Raw genomic sequence first — 21763 nt, forward strand, 5'->3', positions numbered from 1 at the left:
TGACAAAGCAGTTAATCTGAAGAAATATGGCACCAACTTCAAAAAAGAACAGTACCTGCTTAGGTATATTTATACTGTGACCTAGGATTGGTCTAAACCTTAAATTATTTCTTACGTTTTAGTGGTTTTTTGAAGTCGGTTTTTAATTTTTTTAAAATTATTATTTTATTTTGTTATTTTTAGTTTATTTGCAATAATTATCAATCAAAAGTAAGATGCAAATGATACCAATATGTCCTACTCGTTAATACGAATCATTCGAGCCCAAACACGAGGTAGTTGCTATATACCGTTGAGGAGTTCCCTTGACTGCCTTCCGTTTCCATCATCAGATCAGCTCAAGGTCACCATCATATCTTTTTGTTATAATAACAATATTTACGTTATAAATTTCATAAGAATCGGTTGATAAGTGCCCAAAATGGAAATTTATACCCCTGTTTTTACCCCTTTACCCACCCTTGGGGGTGGAATAAAATTCTGAAAAAAAAATGGGACCACCCCTGAGCTCAACCCAATACATCAAAAAAAGAATTTTCAAAATCGGTCCATAAATGGCTGAGTAATCGATGAACATACATAAAAAAAAAAAAAAAACATACATACAGACGAATTGAGAACCTCCTCCTTTTTCGAAGTCGGTTAAAAATAATTTATTGCTTATCAATAGACCTGAGAGCGAACTCAGCAATAACAAATACATTAAATTACTCCGAAAAGAGTCTATACTACTCTCATATTTATCACACAATAGAACAAACAAACATTCAATAACCTAATTGAAACATTTGAATTGTTTCGAAAAACTGACTGAGTTATATTATATCCGATGTGTAAGCAACTTTATATCTATCCTATAAAGCTGCGTACAGACCGGCCCAACGAACGCCCAACGAATGCCCAACGATGGATATTTATCATACATAATACAGGGCAGATTGCAGCAACGAAGGCCAACGAAACCCGTTCGTTGGCGTTCATTTCTCCGGTCTGTACGCAGCTTAAGTAATATGGGGTTAGTATTTAAGACTTATCATGTCCTGTGCAAGTTCACAAATCGATACCGATCCAATGTGTAAGTCAATATGTACGTTATTTAATGATATTAGCTTAACAATGCCTTGCGCACTTATTTACAATAGTCATGTCAATAACGTTTAAAAACACTGCTAACCAACATACCTAGAAGAATCGTAGCGCATAAAGAATAGACAAAAATGGCGGCACTTCAGTCATTTACCTAATCTTCTCAGACACAATATATAGCATCCCTGTTTTGCAGAAGCTTCGAACTGTCATTCTATAGTAGGAATTGCAATTTTAGAAACTTTTCTTTATGTGCGCGGATTACACAAAGTTATTAAACTCAAATTAGCCTTCATTAACGAACCTACATTTAATTGTATCCATCAAATCTATCACACACTGAATTTCAACGCTCTACCCTAACCCTAAATAATTATGCCCTCCCACACAGCCGATTATATTTACATAGCTCTTTACAATTAGTGCACAGTTATAACAATAGGTTTGGTATGAGATAAATACATAAAAGTACTTAAACGTGATAAAAAAAGCCACTATAAGTACCTACTTAGAAAACAGAATATACACAGACCTAAGTCGTCCTCAGTCTCCGTATAAAAAAAGTCCGCAAAAGTAACAAACTTAAAAGTTATCATTGCAAGATGATTTTAACATTTATTTGAAGTCTATCAATAATGGTATATACTACAAGTAAACGGATACCCGATTTCCCTATTTTTTTGTAGCTTAAATTACTATAGGCGAAGGAAGCTCGTGATAATAATTAGGACTTACTTATAATTATGTTATTTTGTCTATATAATGATGATGTTGATAGAAGTTAGTGCTAATTAATGTCACAGGAAAAGCAATAATAGTAGTAGGTACAGTATACTACACATATACTTACTACATCATTTTATATACTTATGTATGTACTTATTACATATTTTACTCATAAGACCAAGAAAATTGCCTTTTATGCCTACTTGAAATAGTGCAAAACACTTATCACACAGTCTAACAGTCCAGTCATCTTTACAATGAAATTATTAACACACTATTAATATGAGATGCAAGTAATAACACTGTCGGGAAACTGATTTTACTATGACCAAGATTGACCCACAAAATTGTATTTATGTTAGACGAATAAAACCACTAGTAGGTATATAAAATAAATCAATATGAAAAAGAGGAGTAAATTAACAAAGATTAACCTAAAATAAAGTCAAAATAAATAATATAGATACAGAGAAATTAACAAACTGACCGAGAGATCGCGACTTGAATGTACACATTGGGTACATTACATTTTGGAGGCAAATTTTATTTAACTTTCTGTATAATTTCCAGACTCTTTTCTAGTATAATATTGACCAAGCTATGATATGAATCATAAGTAACGTTACGACTACAAGCAAAACAAGAGTAGATAACAGTGTCAATATTTCAGTCATCATCATCATCAGCCCTGACATAGGCCTCTCCTTATAAGGGGATATTTCAGTCATTACTAATTATATAACTTGTAAAACGCAAGCAACATCCTCTCAATACAATAATACACTACGCTATGGACGTTAAAGAATAAAAACTCTTTAGTCAAATCACCTCTTCGGAAAGTCAACATTGTCAAAACTAATCTGCCGTCGCGCGCGCATCTTAGCCGCTTCCTCAAACGACGGCATAGAATTAGACTTATACAAACCTGTCTTATCCAACATACTTAGTCCGCTACTACTATTGGAGTTCGAATCGACATTCAATAGTTTATCTTGGAGAATATTTTTCGAGCCACTTCTTGGCTGATCGTGTTTGATTCCATCGCACGTGTTCTCTTTAATCTGTGACTGGCTGAGCGTGCTCGTGGCTGTTTTGTTTTTAATCTGTTGGTAGGCGGAAGCGGAAATGTAGCCGGAGACTTTTTGGTTGGACTCGTTGGCCAGCCGGGTCTGCTCCTCCTGGAAACACTCGTCGACTGAGCGGCCCTGGATGATCGCGAACACGTACATGCGGGCGATTCTGTAACACAAATGATTGGGTTATTCAATCGTCATGTCTGACAATGACTATAAAATATGTAAAAGTGATATACACGACGCCGCAACGCACCTTGTGTTTTTTCTCTAAGAGATGGCATAGCCATAATAGCTTCTGGAACAATAGACGAATAGCGACGCGCACCAATGGCGTCGCGTCATGATCTTGCCGCAGTAGACTAATAGGGTCAACGCAGACGAATAGCATCGCTGGGTTTGGAAGCATTCCATCCGCACCTCATGACGCACCTAAAATAGTCCAATCAAGTCTTGCCGCAATAGACCAATAGCGGCGTTCATAGCGCTCCTTGCCGTAATATACGAATAGCGACAGCGCGGCATATTGAGCACCAATGGCGTCGCGCGGTTGTCTTGTCGCAATAGAACAATGGCGGCCGAGCGGCGTAGCGCTCATTAATAGCATCGCGCACTTACATGCATTCTTCCCATGCCTTATCACGCACCTAAAAAGCGACCTTAAATTGTCTAGAACAGCAAAAACTATTGGTATCCAGGTTGAGCATCACTCACTTGAGCATAGTCTCGGAGGTGGAGTGCGCGGGGGCGGCGAGGCGCGCGCGGTGCGGGGGCAGCGCCAGCAGCCGTCTGGTCAGTCGAGCTAGCAGGGACGCCTTCTCACGGAACCCCGGGGACTGCATGCGCCAGCCGTGCACGCGCAGGGCCTCGGAGACCGCCCAGAGGAGTTTCTGGAAGGGTTGATAGGAAGGTTGTTTTATTATATGTTCTTCTTTGAAGTGTCGGTAGGAACAATAGTGGTGATATATGGTGGTGGTATACATATATCACCGTAGTGAAAAGATGTGGTGATTCTCTGACGGATGCTCATGAAAGCCGTTTAGCATTTAGAAATAGTAGAGTACCCGTAGGATTGCTTATGTTTGTTATTTAATTTTAATGTGTAATTACCAGCTTTTTGGTGTCGTAACTAATGCTCTAGGCTATTTTACTATTTTATTGAATTCCAGATAGATTGAGATTGATTTATTCTCCAATGTGCAATTATTAGTTAGATCCAAGTAAATAAAAAAATACACACCTTCCGATGATGCTCATCCAGCTCGGCCATATTGCTCCTAGCGGCGAACATCTCCGACGCCCTTCTTGAGAAGCTCTGGCCAGCCTTCAGACTGCCAATAGTGTCTCCGCCGAACGACAGACTCTTGGCTATCTTGCTTCGACTCTCGTAGTCCACTGGACCGTCCACAGAGTCCCGTTTCCTCTTCAGAAACATGTCGCTTTCACTGCCGTCCAGACTCTTTGTTTCCGCGGGCCTAACTGGAGATCCGAAGAGATTTCGTTTGGATTTCATGGCTTGAAGAGGCACTGAGGTGCTTGGCGCTTGGGGCATGGGCTTACGATTCTCTGGGCTGATAAATAAAGCCCGTTTAGATGTTTCTCTTGTCGGTTGAGATCGGGTTAGCGTTTCAGGGTCTAGAAGTAGTCGACGCATGGCTTTCTTTCTGCTGGAGCCACCGCTTCGGGTTTTGGGAGTTTTCGCCGGGGTTTTCTTTCCGGGGGTTTTCCTGCCTGGGGTCCGTTTTCCCGGGGTGCGACGGAGGCGCGGGCTTTTTCGATCGGCCGAGTTGATTAGCTTTCTGTGCGGGAAGAAACTGTGAAGATTGATTAGTACAAGGATTTCTGGTGTAAGTTAGAGGCATTCGCAATACGGCAGGTAAGTAATAATAGCTGTTGATAATACTGGCGTAGCTTGAGTCTTATCGCTCGACCTAAATTCCTGTATACTCATTTGGAATTCTTAAATTGCTAAAATGGTATTCATGTTTTAACCGAGAGACAAACAGCTGATTATATGATTTCTATTGAATATCTGTATTCTGTGTACTTCTACTGAATACCTCAACGCTTATCTACTTCAGTTAGATAAGTGTAGACAATAAAGTTCAAAAGTTTAGAATAGATACGAAACCTATTTCTTTTCAGCTTATCTACTTAGGTACCCAAAAATAGTGAATACCTAATTTGGTAAAATACCGCTCACACAAATAAACGAAACATAACTAGTTTTCAATTAATTAACCTCTCAAACAACAAAATAACCACTCTCATCGATTCATATTTTTAGAAGCTACTTGGCCTTTACCTTAGGCAGACTTCTTCTTGGCGTGTCGGTACAAACACTGTTATTTGATTCATCTAACTTCTACCCATCCATGAGTCTCAGCATCAAACGCTTTGCGCTGGCACTCCTATCACATAATATTTTGCTGACCTTAACCTGTTTGCTCAATCAACCCAACCCCAAGTAACAAAGTAACCACTTACTTCTTATCAATGAGCACCATCTTGGAAGTAGACGTGTGCGCCTTCTCCCCGATGGTGGCGGCGCTGCAGAACGCCTGTCGCCGCCGCGCCAGGTGTGACAGGCGCCGCCCGGGGGATTTGGCTTGAGCCATCCTATAGGGCAGGAGATTCGGTTTAACAGAAGAAGGGAAGGAATGTTGGACAATTTATTTTCTTAGAAGTAGTGTATATTTGCTAATTTATAGCATACTAGCAGTTCCCGCGAGCTTCGCGTCGCCTTAAAAAGTTTTCCCGTGGGAATTCCGGGATAAAAAGTAGCCTATGTTCTTTCTCAGGGTCTAGGCCATATGTATACCAAATTTCATTCAAATCCGTTCAGTAGTTTGGGCGTGAAAGAGTAACAGACAGACACAGCTTTACTTTCGCATTTATAATATTAAAGTTAGGATAAAGGGTTTTCGTGGGACTTCATGATAAAAGGTGTAGATTTCTTGAGCCATACTGTTGGACTTGAGGATGATTCAATAAGTTTATGTTGTCCCATAATATGGAAAGCTTAATTAGTAGCAAAACACTTTTGTACCTTGTCAAACTCACATCAGAAACCGTAGACGTGACGGTTTGTGAGTTGAAAAGTGTACAATCAGTTAAATCAAGTCAATAGCCTTGAACATTATTACTACTGACAACATTTATTTATGCTGAGGATGGCTCTAACCACTAAAACCGTGCTGATGTATAAAATATTTAGTTTTGTTTACACTATCTCTTGCATTTCTACTTAGTGACCTAGTACCTTATTTAATTGTCCTTTAACCTTTAACCTACCTGCTGTTTGCAATATTTTGATTACATAAAAGTTCTAAGTATACTGTATAACTCATTGTGCTTTTTTATAAGTTTGAAAGCTGCATTTTTTCTAAATTATAAACTTACTTGAGCCTCATAGCCTTCCGTTTGTTGGCACTGCTCGGGGACTGCAGGCCTCCAGAGAACACAGTGACCGAGGTGTCCGTCTCGCCTCCCACAAACCTCTCCCCACACCGCAGAGCCAACAACTCCAAACGCTCAGAGTACTTTGTCACATTGTAGCTGGAAGAAATAAAAAGGTTTTGAAAAAATCTTGGAGGTGAATTGGCACACCAAATAACCTCAATACAAGTACAATACATAGAGGGTATAGTTTTGGTTTTACTTAGATCATAGTGCTAGCAAAAAAAATGCAAGTTGGACTGTTAGCATTAAGGTGTAGCACATTGAATTGTGTTCCTGTGTGGGTGGATTATCTAACTCTTGGAACCTTGGAATGTGCTAACCATGTGGATGCCAGAAATGTTCAGTCTGACACCTTGATTCTGAGTGATTGTTGTATTGTAAACTTTTTACAAAAGAATATTTTATGTCTCTATACATGCATGCCAAGAAAAATAAATACCTAACCTAAAATTACATCCAGACAAAGGAAAGTAAAATCATGAATGTAGTAGATGAACTTAGTTGTTATATTAATACTTACTAAACATCATGAAATCTGCACTTCAGGAGGTCTGGCCATGGTGTCTCTTTAGCCTCATTTTCAGTGCACATCTTCAAGACCACACTCTTGTCACATGCACTAGTGTTCAGCTCAGAATCATTGTGAGAACTTTCTTTTGATATTGAACTTCTAGATACAGATCTTTCAATTAAAGCACTGATTTTAGGCTTCATGTCTACAATACCAAAACTTGAACTAGGTTTTTCACTGATTACTGATTGGTTGCTACACGAATAATCAGGTTTTTCAATGGTGGATGATTCTAATGAAGAAGCACTAGGTATAGGTGTTTCTGTATCCACTTTGGTCTCAATTTTGATGCTTGACATTGAGTCAGTTGTCTGCATTATGTTGTCTGGTAGTTGAGCATCAGGTATTTTGACATAGGAAGTTCTTTTAGTAGGTGTTGTTGATATAACTTCTGGAGAGACCGGTTGGTCAGAGAATGCTGGCAGGAAACAGTAGTATTTCTTCAACATTTCTGTGACATCTGTTTTGACTATTGTCACGGATGGAGGTGGGAGCACCCCAGAGAGGGTAGCCTGTGAAAGGAAAATTATTAAGAATCTATAACAACACATGCAGTGAATAAAGCTTTGATGTGAATAGTTTAATATATATTATCATCAGCCAAAGTCAAAATATTGCAAGCCTCTTCCATTTTGTTGGATATTACTGCAGTTTTAATATTCAATAGTTATTGAGTCTTTGGTATAAGTACCTATTTACTAAAGCTTAATACATTATTTAAAAAAATCCTAATTACCTCCATCTTCTTAATTTTGTGTTTGTCATGTGCCTCAAAGTCTTTCAGGAAATCCCAGAAGTCAACTTCCTCAGGAGCAACCTCCTCGTCATCAGAAAACATATCTGGAGACCTCACACCGCTGTCAAATGAAGCTTCTAGAGATGAGTAGCTTTGTTCCAGGCCCCACTTGTTGTCACCTTCCACCTCTTTCCTTGGATACTCTTCATATTGAGAGTCACCTGTACTCTCTGTCGCATCTGACCTACTAACCTCACTCTTTTCCTCATAGTCACTCATTTTATAGATACTCTCACTCTTCTGCTCTATAAATGCACTGTTGTTGCTGTTGTCACTCATGACAGGCTCAGGAGTCTCAGTGGGAAGCTCAAACTTATCTATTTCCGAACCCATGCTTGAGGTCAACGCACTCAATGGGTCTACTATGGGCTTCAGTTTCTGCACATGTTTGAGGGTGCCGTTGAAGCTCAGTTCTGTGGTTGGCAGCTTGAAAACACTTTCATTGTGTCTCACATCTCGGAACATTGGCACACTGTCCACAGCATTATTGCTGTTCTCCATAGTGATGAGTGAGGTTATGATGACAGGTTTTGGGTGCTTACTGTGGTCTGACTTTGAATCCTCGGAAGAGGCTGGAGGATCCACAGGATCAGACTTGTCTGTTAGGTTACTTTCTTCAGTAATTGATGAGCTTAACAAAGAACCTCCATCTAACAACTCAGGAAATGGTAATTTGCTGCTGATAGATATTTTCTCTGCAGAATTAGCACCTAAATTAGCTGTGTTCAGGGAGCTAAAGGCAGTAATAGATGCCTCAGAATGGATAGAAATTACTTTACGTAAACACAAGTCAACGTTACCGGTATTGGGCGGTTCAGCGACGTCTTTTGGGATTTGATCGTGTGCAGCAGGCGAGCTGTTTACACCCAAGAACGTGTCCACAACATTAAAAGTTCTTAAATAACGCTCATACACAGAAAAACTATCGCTATTCGAGTGACAGTTTGAGTCTTCGACGGCTTCCATTACAGTAACATTTCTCCAAATTTGTCTCGTAAACTACTTAAACTTAATTAGAGCACATTTATAATAAGATAATATGAGTTCTACTAGGATTAAAATATTATTAAGCACTACAAACTATAACGAAAGCCAACAGCAAACCATCGCCGCCATAACTGGCCACAGAGTCAAAAAAATTGCAGCTGCTGCTTGTGCTCACTGGGGTTGATTTAAATAATCTGTGTGTGGAAAGTGCTTGAAAACAATCATGGTGGCGCTGCTGTGCGCTGCTGGGTAGGCCCTATGGCCGTCCGAGCTATGGCCCAAGAGAGAGGTATAGTGCCACAAACTTATCTGTTCCGGTGAGAGCGAACTAAATTGGTCCATATAATCTATGTCAATATGAAATTCATTAGTACAGTAAGTAATCAGGTATGGACCAATTTAGTTCGCTCTCACCGGAACAGATAAGTTTGTGGCACTATACGCCGAGGCCGAGGCTGGGCTAGGCTTTTTCAATGGTTTTTGTAACTTTTTCACATATACAAAGCACCTAGGTAAATTGCATAAATGCTTACGTACAATATAGTAGGAACAATATTACGTAGGCATTTATGCAATTTACCTAGGTGCTTTACTGTATACTGTAAGTATTATTATTTTATTAGAAACTAGCTGTTCCCGCGCGCTTCGCTTCGCCTTAAAAAGTTTTCCCGTGGGAATTCCGGGATAAAAAGTAGCCTATGTTCTTTCCCAGGGTCTAGACCGTATGTATACCAAATTTCATTCAAATCCGTTCAGTAGTTTTGGCGTGAAAGAGTAACAGACAGACAGACAGACAGACACAGTTACTTTCACATTTATAATATTAGTAAGGAATAGTAAGGATTAAATTGTATGTTAAAAACCAAAATGTTGTTCCTCTAGGATTAGGAGGTATAGGATAGGGTAGGGCGAGTAGGGCGTGAAATAGGGCGTATAACTTTAAATTGAACGCATTATTACGATTAACGTTCCACTCCACAATGTTCGCCGCCGTGAAATCCGCCTGAACGTCACACCGTACATCTCATTGCAAAACGGGAACGGGGTATTTTACAATACGGCTGCGAGGCTGAGACACACACATAGGGTTGCCAACATTTTTTCACCAAATTATAGTATATTTCAAAATAGGTTATAAAAAATATAGGACACTAAAGAAAAATATAGTACATTTTTTGAAAATCGAATAAAACACTAATTTGTTATGCAGTTATCTTTATTTTTGTAAAAATTGTACTTTTTCGCACTTTTTGCATCTTTTAAAAGTTTTTTTATCTAATATAAACGTATTAAATGCTTTTTCGCACTCTATGTTTAAGTTTATAAAAATAAAGAGCTCATTTTTAGGGTTCCGTAGCCAAAATGGCAAAAACGGAACCCTTATAGTTTCGTCATGTCCGTCTGTCCGTCTGTCCGTCTGTCCGTCTGTCACAGCCGATTTACTCGGAAACTATAAGTACTACAGTGATGAAATTTGATGGGAATATGTGTTGTATGAACCGCTACAAAAATATGACACTAAATAGTAAAATAAAGAATTGGGGGTGGGGCCCCCCATACATGTAACTGAGGGATGAAATTTTTTTTTTCGATGTACATACCCGTGTGGGGTATCAATGGAAAGGTCTTTTAAAATGATATAAAGTTTTCTAAAAAACATTTTTCTTAAAGTGAACGGTTTTTGAGATATCAGCTCTCAAAGTCGTAAAAAGTATGTCCCCCCCCCTCTATTTTTATAACTACGGGGTATAAAATTCTAAAAAAAATAGAGGTGATGCATGCTAATTAACTCTTTCAACGATTTTTGGTTTGATCAAAGTATCTCTTATAGTTTTTGAGATAGGTTGATTTAACTGTAATGTTTATTATATTTGCTGCTACGGAACCCTTTGTGCGCGAGCCCGACTCGCACTTGGCCGGTTTTTTATTAGTTCGAGCTTTGCTCGATTCCTTTCTTCCCGCCACTTGATGTTCATAATAGAAAAAATTCTTTCTGTAAACGCCGAAGTGGCGGGAATAGAAAGTAAGAAGGCTATTAATTTATAATTTTTTTTTAAATTATTCTCAGATTTTTTTAAAATATGTTGCCATTTTTCACAACTTTTTCACAGAAAAAAGGAAGAACTTTGACATTGTCAGTTTGACTTTGAGGTTTGACGCTTCACGTTCGGATACATGTTCATCCCGCCCGCCTGCATCTTGCGCCGCGCCACGCGCCCCGTCTCGCAGGTTTTGAGCGCGAATTTTGAATTCATAATAGTTGAATTGTTTGGAAAATGACCTCGCGCATCGTTTTATTACTGTGAAAAGTGTACCTACTGAAATATAGTATTTTTGCGTACTATATTTTAGTTCAACAGTATATAGTACGAAGAGCCAAAATATAGTATAATACTATATAATATAGTACGGTTGGCAACCCTACACACACATGAAGCAACATTAGAACAACACGGACTCGGGTGTATAGTGCCACAATCTTATCTGTTCCGGTGGCGACGTCGCTGTCATGGAATCCAGTGATACCATCGATTAAATTTTGCCTATTTCTGGTTTAAACGACAATGCAATTCTGCTATTACCTATTGTTATAATTTTAAACCAGAAATAGGCAAAATTTAATACATGCATAAGTATAGATAAATCAAAATATAGGGTCGATAGTAAATGAAAGTGGATATAATATATCAAACGACATTTGTTGTATGGAAAATTTGTCCACGGCGAACAGAAATAAAATTAGTTCTGATTATGTTCTGCTTCTGATATAGGAGATTAAATTTAGATTACAATGGTATAGGTAATATATGTGGGTCGTGAGAATAACGAGATAGATAGACTTATCATCATCATCATCTCGACCCATCACGTCCCCATTGCTGGGGCACGGGTCTCCTTCCAAAGGCTAATTGCTAAAAAGCAATTTCTTTCAGCCAACTCTTGATAAGTTGGGAAAACAATGACATGTCATAAATCATCATTATTTCGTCTAAAATCGCTGCAGGTGCGCGAAATTCTTCTTGGTATATTGCCTAAGATTTAAAGTATCATGTCACGTCCTCACACCTGTAACCAAAGAAAAATAAAGATTATATACTTTTCATCACGAGTACCACGACCCATCCCGTCCCCACTGCTGGGGCACGGGCCTCTCGGGAAAATATTTCATAAAATTACATGGAGTATACATGGGTAAAATTATTCGTCATATTTGGCAACACTTACCTGTAGCCGCTGCAACTCGTTCTTCCAATTTTTGAAACGGAATTAAAGGCGCCTGAATACGTTATTCTTCCTGCATAAAAGCCAATATATCTAGTACTACTTTTCTTGCATCACATTACAGCGCTTTTGGCAGTATTTCACCCAGAAAATCACAAAACAAATTAACTAAATAACGTAGCGTCAGCTTCTTCGCAGAAATTGACAGCTCAAATAACGCACAGAGTATGAAATGACGTTTGACAATGACGTCTCGTTGTTGCACATTTTGACCACCGGAACAGATAAGATTGTGGCACTATATCAATGTGAAGCAAGGACTGAAGTTGCGACAGATTATAAACAGTGAAACAAAATTGAAGATGTTGACATTGACAATAGTTAAGAAAAGTTGTCAATTTGACATTGACATTCATCATCATTCATTTTGTTTGGTTGTTTCGATGTAAATAGTGGTCGGTTTCTAATTTAGATTATTTTATATCTTCTTCTTTTGGTCTTCTGAAATCCGGTAAGATTTATTAATCCTTTGCTATTACTATCTAGCATTGAAATAGTGTAACTGAAATATCCTTACTGATCAAATATCAAGAAATCAAAGATGACCGGTGAACCGGTGCCGTCGTGGTGGTTTGAAAACTTCTTTATTTGAACTATAAAATAGTAGGAACAATATTAAACGATCTGCCTGGATCTAACTGGGCAAGCAACTACGACCGAGTTGGAATCCTAGGGTTCCTAATCCTAGACTGTTGGTGTATAGGGTTAATCGACATAGTTCACAGAAATAAAACAGAGGGTAGGTACGTTTATTTTATACATGGTCATAATATGTAGGTATAAAAATATAAACTTAAACTATTTGGAATACTTTCATTTAATTAAATACCTACCAATTATAAATTTCACAGGATTTCCATGTGTATCTATTTTTTTAATGTAATATTTCAATTAAGTATATTACAATGAACTGAAGTCATCAAGAAATGTATTTTTCTCTACAAATCTGTAGATCAATAAAGTGTATGTAAGCTAGATCGACTATATTATGAGGGTTCATAGTTCTTTTATGGTTACCATAATCAACAATAAAAAATAAACTAGGATTTAAACTTAAGTTATGTCAGGATTTGAACACCCTTACAAAACTTTCTAGATATTTATAAAGTTTATAATTAGATTCTCTGGGAGCTCTAGCCAAACAGTGATACAAGTAAATGTTACCGGCGCGGCCCCATCATATCTGCCTATGATTGCATTGAACTCTGCCCTCTGCCTCCTATTATCTCAAAGGTATAAAGTGAGATGTATTTATGTGCAGTGATGTGTTTGCTTACACTGGTGAAGTGGCGGGACTGAAGTTATTGATAACATGCCTGTAGTACAGTTTTTTATTTGTCACCATGTGCATGTGTCGTTTGGGTGATACCATCTGAAGTGACTGATATTTTACTGGCTGTTTGAATATATTTTGGAGTGAGCTTTAAACAAATGTATAGAGCAGGTTGGTTTCTGTATAATTTCTGTGGTTTTAATTGGTGGAACTGTTTAAAGAACAGATAATTAATTTTAAAAATTAGAATATTATGAGCTTATTTTTCTATAGTAATAATGTATTTTATAGTTAAATTTTAATTAAAACAAATATATTTTCTAGAGGATCAATTCAAATCATTTGTAAAATGATGTAATTACTTTAATTATGTTTATTAGTGTAGCATTAGAAAGAAAGTGAACTGATAACAGTGATAAGTTATAATAAGTTTAAAAACATACTGTTATCTTATTTATACACATAAATGTTAAGTGGTTAAAGTTTTTGATATTACATAATTGTACACTTTTAAACAGTACTCACCAACAGTAATAAACTGTTTTAAGTAAAGATTTAATTTATTTATTTTAATCAATGGTACTTCATTAAATTTTTAATTGCACAAATATAAAATATAAGTGTCGGTACAAAAGATGGGCTTCATTCTAAAACCATTTTGTACCACTCAACCTACACTACTGCCAATTTAAGGAATTATTCACCATTATGTTTGCAAAACCATCTTGTCTAAGCTTCTAATTAGTGTGTAATGTGTATATTATTTATGTTTAATAACAATAAAACTAGTCATAGCAACAAATATTATTGATTAAATGTGTATGTCCTCAGATTTTCTGATTACACATTTATCAAACAAAATAATACGAGTACTGTTTTAGACATAACATTTAAAAACCTATGTGTGTTGTGTCAACTTCAGATAACATTGAATTAGTTTATGGTACTTATTTTATCATTAAACCCTTAATTGCCCACAGAGGCCTCTCACAAGGAACGCCACAGCACTATGCAATACTATGCAAATTTTGCCATTAGGATCTAGGTATCTAGCTACTTATTGTACCTACTACACTACTACTTAATGTGAAATCTTCTTCTTTGGGTACCATCTCCTATCAATATGAAATACTTGAGTAAAATTGCCTGTTAAATTACTACTTACAGGTTTTTTCTAAATAACATACTACCAATACATGCAGTTGCAGACATGACCACACAAAATATATTTATTCATAATAAGTACAACTTTTTTCAACTGAACCAATCAAAATCAGCCCTGATTTTCATAAACATAAACTACATAATTAATTGCTACTGCCGATGCTGCCACTACAAAGTACAGATACATAATCGTTTAAGTATATCTCCATTTTGAAATATGGCAACCATCAATAACCACTGATAAGATAGACGCTGCGGGCGGCGTGTGCCAGAGGTTAAGCGCTCAGACCCTTAATCGGAGGTTCCGGGTTAAATTCCGTGTTGTCTGGAGTGGAGAGCTCGCCTCATTTGTTTCTTTTATCAACATCAACAGTCGTGTCAGGGATTTTACTGAGCTCTATTATAATAAGTTTATGATCTGAAAACGTTGTAATCATTTTGTACTATTACAATAGGCACCACAGCTCCTCATCTTAAATTAGACAATTTTAATGAAAAAAATAGATTAGGCTGTATATTATATTTTTTTTCGCGCGAGCGTCGCACTGCCTTTACTGGATTTCCTGTCGTTATTTCTAGCCTTTAGGACTCAAGGACGACCGAATGGCGTAGTGGTTAGTGACCCTGACTACTGAGCCGATGGTCCCGGGTTCGATTCCCGGCTGGGGCAGATATTTGTTTAAACACAGATATTTGTTCTCGGGTCTTGGATGTGCCCGGAAAATGGCAATAGGCCCGCCCCCTATTACATTGGGACTTACATAACACTCTGGCGAAAAGTGGGTGCAGCAATGCACCTCTGCCTACCCCGCAAGGGAGTACATTAGTACAAGGCGTGAGTGCGTGTGTGTGTGTGTTAGGACTCAAGGATAACGCAAATACCTAATGTTTAAACCGGTTCATCAGTTTTTGAGACTATTAAATACAAAGAAACAATTAAATCATTCCTGTTTATAATATTTGTGCACAATATTACCATTATTCATCATCATCAGCCTTCTATCACCCACTGTTGGGTATAGGCAACCTTTTTTGTACGCCAATTAAGTATTACCGTTTCGTAAATAGTATACTATGTAGAATATTTCTAAAAAAAATTCTGACATGAACTTTGTCCTGTTCCAGTGATGGAGCTGATAGGGCTCTTCCTAGAGCTGCTGCAGTCATTAGCGGAGCACCTGGTGAGCTACCGCGCGGGGCAGGCGGCGCTGCGCGGGCTGGACCGCGCGCTCTGGACCCTCGAGAAGACCGCCAAGTGGGCCGTGCCTCCGCCACGTGTGTATCTTTGTATATAGAGCTCTATGTCGTCCGCCGCGGTGTTCTTAATCTAAATCCAAGTAACTTACAGCCTCTAGCTGGCGACCGTCTAGAAACTTCCCAATATAATCTGACCCCTACCCTCCCCAGTGGAGCAAGACATGAGAGGCCATGCTGAGCTGGTTCGTCCGCTGCCGAGGGTGTTCTCTATTCAAATCCATAAACGACCGTTCCAAACGTCTAGAAAGATCTTAACTAATTTGAATCCAGTGGTTGTGGAACCGTCTAGAAACTATCCAATATAAACTGACCCCTACCCTCCCCAGTGGAGCAAGACACGCGGGCTCAGCCGGAGCTGGTGCGTCCGCTACCGAGGGTGTTCTCTATTCAAATCCATAAACGACCGTTCCAACCCTCTAGAAAGTTGGTTGGTTTAGAAGGTTGTGGAACCGTCTAGAAACTTCCCAATATAAACTGAACCCTACACTCCCCAGTGGAGCAAGACACCCGGGCTCAGCCGGAGCTGGTGCGTCCGCTACCCTGGCTGCTGTTCCTGCCGCTGCTGGTGCTGCTGCGCGGCGCGCGGGAAACCGCATCGCTGCTGCACCTCGCCATGGGGAAGCCGCCGTTGAGGTCTGCTGATGTGGTGAGTTGGATTTTTATCGTGAATTTAATATAGAGAAGGGCTAGCACGAGGCGCATTTAAGACGTGACAAAAGTTTACCGTCGCGCTCGCGCTTGCTGTGCGATGTGAGTGAGCGCGATGCAAAACTTTTGTCACGTCTTAAATGCGCCTCGTGCTAGCCGTTCGGTATAGTGTAGGGTTACAAGAGTCAAAACACTCACAACTTACTCGCTAAGGCAAAGTAGCATGACTAGCTTCGTAAACATTAGATGTATCATGTTCTATTAGTTTGTGCGGATACTACTTTTTCTGACTTTTTTAATGCCCTGCGCTGTGAATGGTCAAGTAGTCCTTCTGCTGTTAACCACTAGACAGCTATGTGTACTTTTGTGTTTTAGAAAATCACCCACGCTCAATTAGTTATGGTAACCACATCTCTTAAATTTCATCTGTATTTCTAAGTGCAATGATACGTCAACTATTAACAGCTGATTTTGTGGGTATTTAAGCGTCCTTAAAATGACAACCTACCTCCCTCAACAGGTGGCCTTCATCCAACACAAGCGGCGCTACCTGCGCACGCTCAAGTACCAGGGCAGCAGGCTGATGCGCGCGCGCACGGGCGGCGCGGCGCCGGGCGGCTGGCGTGCCTTGCTGGACTACACCATGTGCTTCAACCGGCAGCTCAACAACAACACGGATCAGCAACAGCTGCTGGTGAGTGTTATTTAGACATCAACCCTTCGTAGGCCATTTTGGGGTAGTCGCTGTCGGCCCAGGGAACGTATGTTTGTAAGGGACAGATGATACGTGACTCGGGGAGGCCACGAGTAGTGGTCACAGAATGAATATAGATGTGATTTTTAAAAAGAAAGGATGGATTGTACTATGTACAGAGTGATTAGGATACATTATCCTAAACAACAATCCTATATCCACTGTTAAATTTCATTATCCTAACTATATATAATATTATAAATGCGAAAATAACTGTGTCTGTCTGTCTGTCTGTCTGTCTGTTACTCTTTCACGCCAAACTACTGAACAGATTTGAATGAAATTTGGTATACAGATAGTCTAGACCCTGAGAAAGAACATAGGCTACTTTTTATCCTGGAATTCTCACGGGAAAACTTTTTAAGGCGAAGCGAAGCTCGCGGGAACAGCTAGTAAATAATAATAGCAGCTATAATAATGATTTTTTCCAACAATTCATTGGAATCAATTCATTAACAGCTCAGTGTCTTAACATCGCTCCGACTTTCATCTTTCGTAGATACCACAATCATTATTTACAATTAAATAACCCTCATAAAGGAGGTAATTAACTACTGTTATTATTGTGTTTGTACGCTTGTGGCACTCGAAATCAATATTTTTATTGTTTCTAGATAATGAGAGCGTCACGTCTGATATTTGAGATGAGATAGAAAGAGTTTTGACCTTTCATTCAGATGCACTTTATATTTTTAGACGTGTTATGGAACTTTTCTGGCGCCAGATGATAAAGGATAGTAAGCTTACAACCGAATAGAGATACGTGACCCCACTCAGAGTGACATTGCTACTGAGAGGGGTCAGGTACACGTCTATTGAAGACAGTAAAGCATTCTTATATGAGCACGAATGATGGCATTCTGCCTTCCGACTTTTGGGTGGCATTAACGAGACAATCCCGAGTGCTTGATGAAAAGATTCACGGGCCAATGGTATATTCGATGCTTGTGCTATTTGCGATGCCAAAGGTATTCGTCGACTTGTCCCTTAATCAAAATTCCTACATCTTCTTCGATCTTTGTCCACCGATCTCTATGGCTGACATTAATGATGGTTTATCTGTCCTACAGGTGGTAAAACGCAATAAAAACCGCGCGCGTGAGGCGGCGGCGGGCGCGGCGGCGGCGGAGAACACGATGGACCGACTCATTGAGAAGATGATGATCGATCTTAACGCGGGCGATAGCGATGACGACTCCAGCTATACGGTGAGGAGATAGTGTTGGATTTATTGGATTATTATTGGTCAATAAAGGCTTTCACAAATGAACGACGTCGCGTCGCAAAACCGTCACCTACCCATTCGCAGGTTTCTAATGGAAGAGAGTGGCACGGCGCTACTTCGCATCGTGTTTATGTGTCGTTGCTCTAGGCCCGAAAAAGCATAGGTTCATATTTTAATTACATACTCACAATAAACTTAATTGTCTTTGGATTAGGATTTTTCTTTTGTCATTCGTTAGTTTTATATTAATTGCTTTTCAAATTAATATTGACAAAAAAATGTACCCTTCTCTCCTATGCAATATCTGCCATTTATCACTAAAAGCAGTTTATTTCTAATTCCAGCTAACGAACGCGGCGAGTATCAAATCGGAGACAGACTCGGAGTCAGACAGAGAGACCGTGTTCAGCAACGACGTGTCAGTATCCACTCCCAACAAGCACGCCATGTCGACCCCAGAGAAAGGCGACAACGCTATATTCACCCCAGAGAAAGAAGTGTCGGCCCTAGAACCCGAAGACCAATCCAAGAGCACAACTGTCAACCCCAACGACATCACGCTAACAGACGAAGAGTCCAAGAAATCGCAAAACTCAATCTCTAAAGCCAACTCGTCGAATCATAACTCAAACAATTCTAAGAGTAAAAGTGAAAGCATAATAACGCCACCCAAAAATGACGTAAACCACGCTAATAACAAAAGCGACGTGTCAAAACCTAATGATGCCTGCGACCCGTTCAAAAATGAGGATGTGAAATATAATTCGGCAAAGGAGGAAACCCTATCGTTTATACAGGGCGAGAAAAACTCTACGAAACAGCAGCAAAAGAAGAAAATCGGTAGGAAAATACTTGACTTCTTCCAACCCAAACCGAAATTGCTGATCAAGTCTAAGGAGGTCTCGAATTCGCTTGTTTTGGAAAAAATTAGAGAAATAATGAAGTGAAAGTTTGATATAATTGACGATATATTTTCTAATTTACAGCCAACGACAGAGGGTCAAACAGTTCCCCGGGAAAAAAAACAGGTATTTGACAGAATTTTGCCAAAAAGAGAGATCAGATTTTATTGCATGAAACAAAAAACCAGCATGTTGGTAAAATAGAGACAGTTCCATAGAATCATTCTGCATTCGATTTCATAGAACGAAGATCATACATCATTTGAAAGTTACTTTACAAGCCATATTGTACTTTAGGACGCTACGCGGACAGGCGAGAATTGAGTGCTCCAGCGATGCGAGTGTCTTCCAACAATGGATCGCCAGTCAGAGGTTCGTAGATTATGTTTTTACCAAATAATATAGACTTAAAACCCAACTCAGTTTGCCTAAAGAAACCCGAAACCTTTCTATAAACATTGCAACTTTGTGTATTTTACATATTTGTGGCGACATCTATTCTCGTTGCGCTTAAACTTCTAAGTGAAGCTACAAATCCTGCGAAGAAAAATACTACCCAACTTCGGACGATCTTTTGCAATGGACCACATCTTTTATTGCCACATCTTACCTCCTCCATATATTATTATTAGTATGTTCATTGACAAAAATGTTATATGAAGTTTCCATTCTTTTCAGAGAACAACAGGCACCGCGAAGCAGCGTCGTTTTACGACTAATAATAAGATATCGAGTGGATTTCTGTTTGGCATACGTTAGTAGAATATTCTGTAATACATTATCGTTATATTACAAGGCATTTGATGAATTTCGGTTCCTAGTCTGAAATCAGTTTCCATTTTTAAAAGAACGGATCTTTTCGGCTACCGTATTTATTGATTGCCTTGTAATTATAGATAACTATTTGCCGTAGGTAATAGCTATTTATTGTGTTTCCATTTTGAATACAAAAAAATGTATGGTGGAGTCCGAAAATACTATCTTTGCAACATTAACAAGTGGCAACACCAAACTTTATGAGGGCAATCTTTGATATAATAAACCCACAATGATGAAGGCAGAAATTCTAATTTTAACGCTGTCAAACAAAAAAAATGCTAGTATAAAATGAGATTTCAGGGAACAGTCATAGAGTCGAGTTTTAAACTAAGAATTTAAGGTTTTGACAGCATTCAAATTAGAATTTCCGCCTTCAGAATCGACATCAATAAGTCTGTATATGTATAAGATAAACTGGTCACACTGAACAATATATTTGACACAACATCATCACTCTTTGTATTTTTTAGTGTTTCCAGTTTGTATCTTATGCAGACTTATCCTGGGTTTACTATAAACAATAATTATTACGAGTACCTATTCTCTGTAATTTCTGACATGGTATGACTATTCTATTCTATTCTCTGTGGGGGTGTAGGTAGAAACCAGCACCTGGCTCTCTCGAATGGAACCTTTGTGCATATCCCCAAGTTTTTCCTAAGCTTGGATGATCCAAGTCAGTAGACCGTAGTGGCGTGTTGGTGGTTTCACATATCTAGATGTACAGGTTTCCTCACCATGTTTTCTTCAACCAACGCCGGGATTCGAGCTCGCATCTCTGGCGTGAGAAGCGGGCGCTTTCTCGGCTACCATGAACTCGTGGTATGACTTTTAATTATTAATTGATAGAGCGAATCAAGTTAAAGAAGATCACCCTTTACCTGTTACAAAGTTAGCATTGTCTGACTCTAGAAATATAAGACAGCTATTGAGTAGTTGATATTTTTAAATACAAGACAAGAAAATAAAAGACTAGGCAGCTTCATTTAGATTACTTATGTAGCTATAAGATGTTGTGAAGCTTAATTGAGTGGATAAATATCAAACTGCCATATGTCACGTCCACGCAAAATTTGGGAAATGGAGGTGTTTGTTTTCTCTGTTATTTAATGGTCATAGAACTTGCCCCGTGATTTAATCAGTTGACTTGTGACCTTAAGAATGTATTTTAATAAAAAAATCCATTATAACACTCATAGAAACGCGTAAAAGTTAATAAACAGTTTGGACTTATAGCAGTTTGATATGCCCATACAAGACTTATGCTGTTTTGATATGAGTCATAAGGACTTATAGTTGTTTGAAAAATACTAATATCAAGGGCCGGACTCAGTAAGACTAATATAGTCTATATTCTATTAAATACAATGAAGTTAATCAACCAACATTTATCGGTAGAAAAGTACCTACCTACTGTATTATATTCTACCCGATACGGCCCTGTGTTTACTACGAAAATGCTTTGTGATTGACACGTGGGTTGGAAAAAAGGGGTTTTAAAATTTACTTCGCCATAGTTTTCTGTCGTTTTTTTGCTACACTCTTCAATCTTTTCCTTTTCCGAGCTTTATCAGGGTCCACAATCACAATTTCCTCAACATTTTCATTCATATTCGTTATAAAACACTGGGAGCACACACCACAGCCTCGAAATTCTCACCAAGACTGACGCCATGTTGAAAAAATTACGCTCTGTGATTGGCCGGAATGGACTTGTGAAAATTTGTAATGCGAAACG

The 21763-nt window shown here is 38.8% G+C and overlaps 2 protein-coding genes across 3 annotated transcripts; one reads left to right on the plus strand and one right to left on the minus strand.

Moving 5' to 3' along the window:
• Positions 1 to 644: 644 nt before the first annotated feature.
• LOC105382828 lies at positions 645 to 8840 on the minus strand. Its single transcript, XM_038105903.2, has 7 exons — positions 7655 to 8840; positions 6868 to 7430; positions 6288 to 6443; positions 5373 to 5504; positions 4126 to 4699; positions 3600 to 3775; positions 645 to 3051 (listed from the first exon to the last, which is right to left on the minus strand). The coding sequence occupies exons 1-7, from the start codon at positions 8678 to 8680 to the stop codon at positions 2637 to 2639; spliced, it is 3042 nt and encodes a 1013-aa protein (XP_037961831.2). The 5' UTR covers positions 8681 to 8840; the 3' UTR covers positions 645 to 2636.
• Positions 8841 to 12321: 3481 nt separating this feature from the next.
• LOC105382827 (dentin sialophosphoprotein) lies at positions 12322 to 20666 on the plus strand. 2 transcript variants are annotated; one of them, XM_048627796.1, is made up of 9 exons: positions 12322 to 12434; positions 15546 to 15695; positions 16172 to 16323; positions 16846 to 17019; positions 18150 to 18287; positions 18649 to 19144; positions 19291 to 19332; positions 19504 to 19578; positions 19885 to 20666. In XM_048627796.1, exons 2-9 carry the CDS (start codon positions 15548 to 15550, stop codon positions 19923 to 19925), a joined length of 1266 nt encoding a protein of 421 aa, XP_048483753.1. In that variant the 5' UTR covers positions 12322 to 12434; positions 15546 to 15547; the 3' UTR covers positions 19926 to 20666. The 2 variants fall into 2 exon arrangements, with proteins under 2 accessions (XP_048483753.1, XP_048483752.1); XM_048627795.1 differs by lacking the exon at positions 12322 to 12434 and adding an exon at positions 13138 to 13427.
• Positions 20667 to 21763: the final 1097 nt, after the last annotated feature.

Source organism: Plutella xylostella, chromosome 19 (assembly GCF_932276165.1).
Source record: "Plutella xylostella chromosome 19, ilPluXylo3.1, whole genome shotgun sequence".
Lineage (NCBI taxonomy): Eukaryota > Metazoa > Arthropoda > Insecta > Lepidoptera > Plutellidae > Plutella > Plutella xylostella.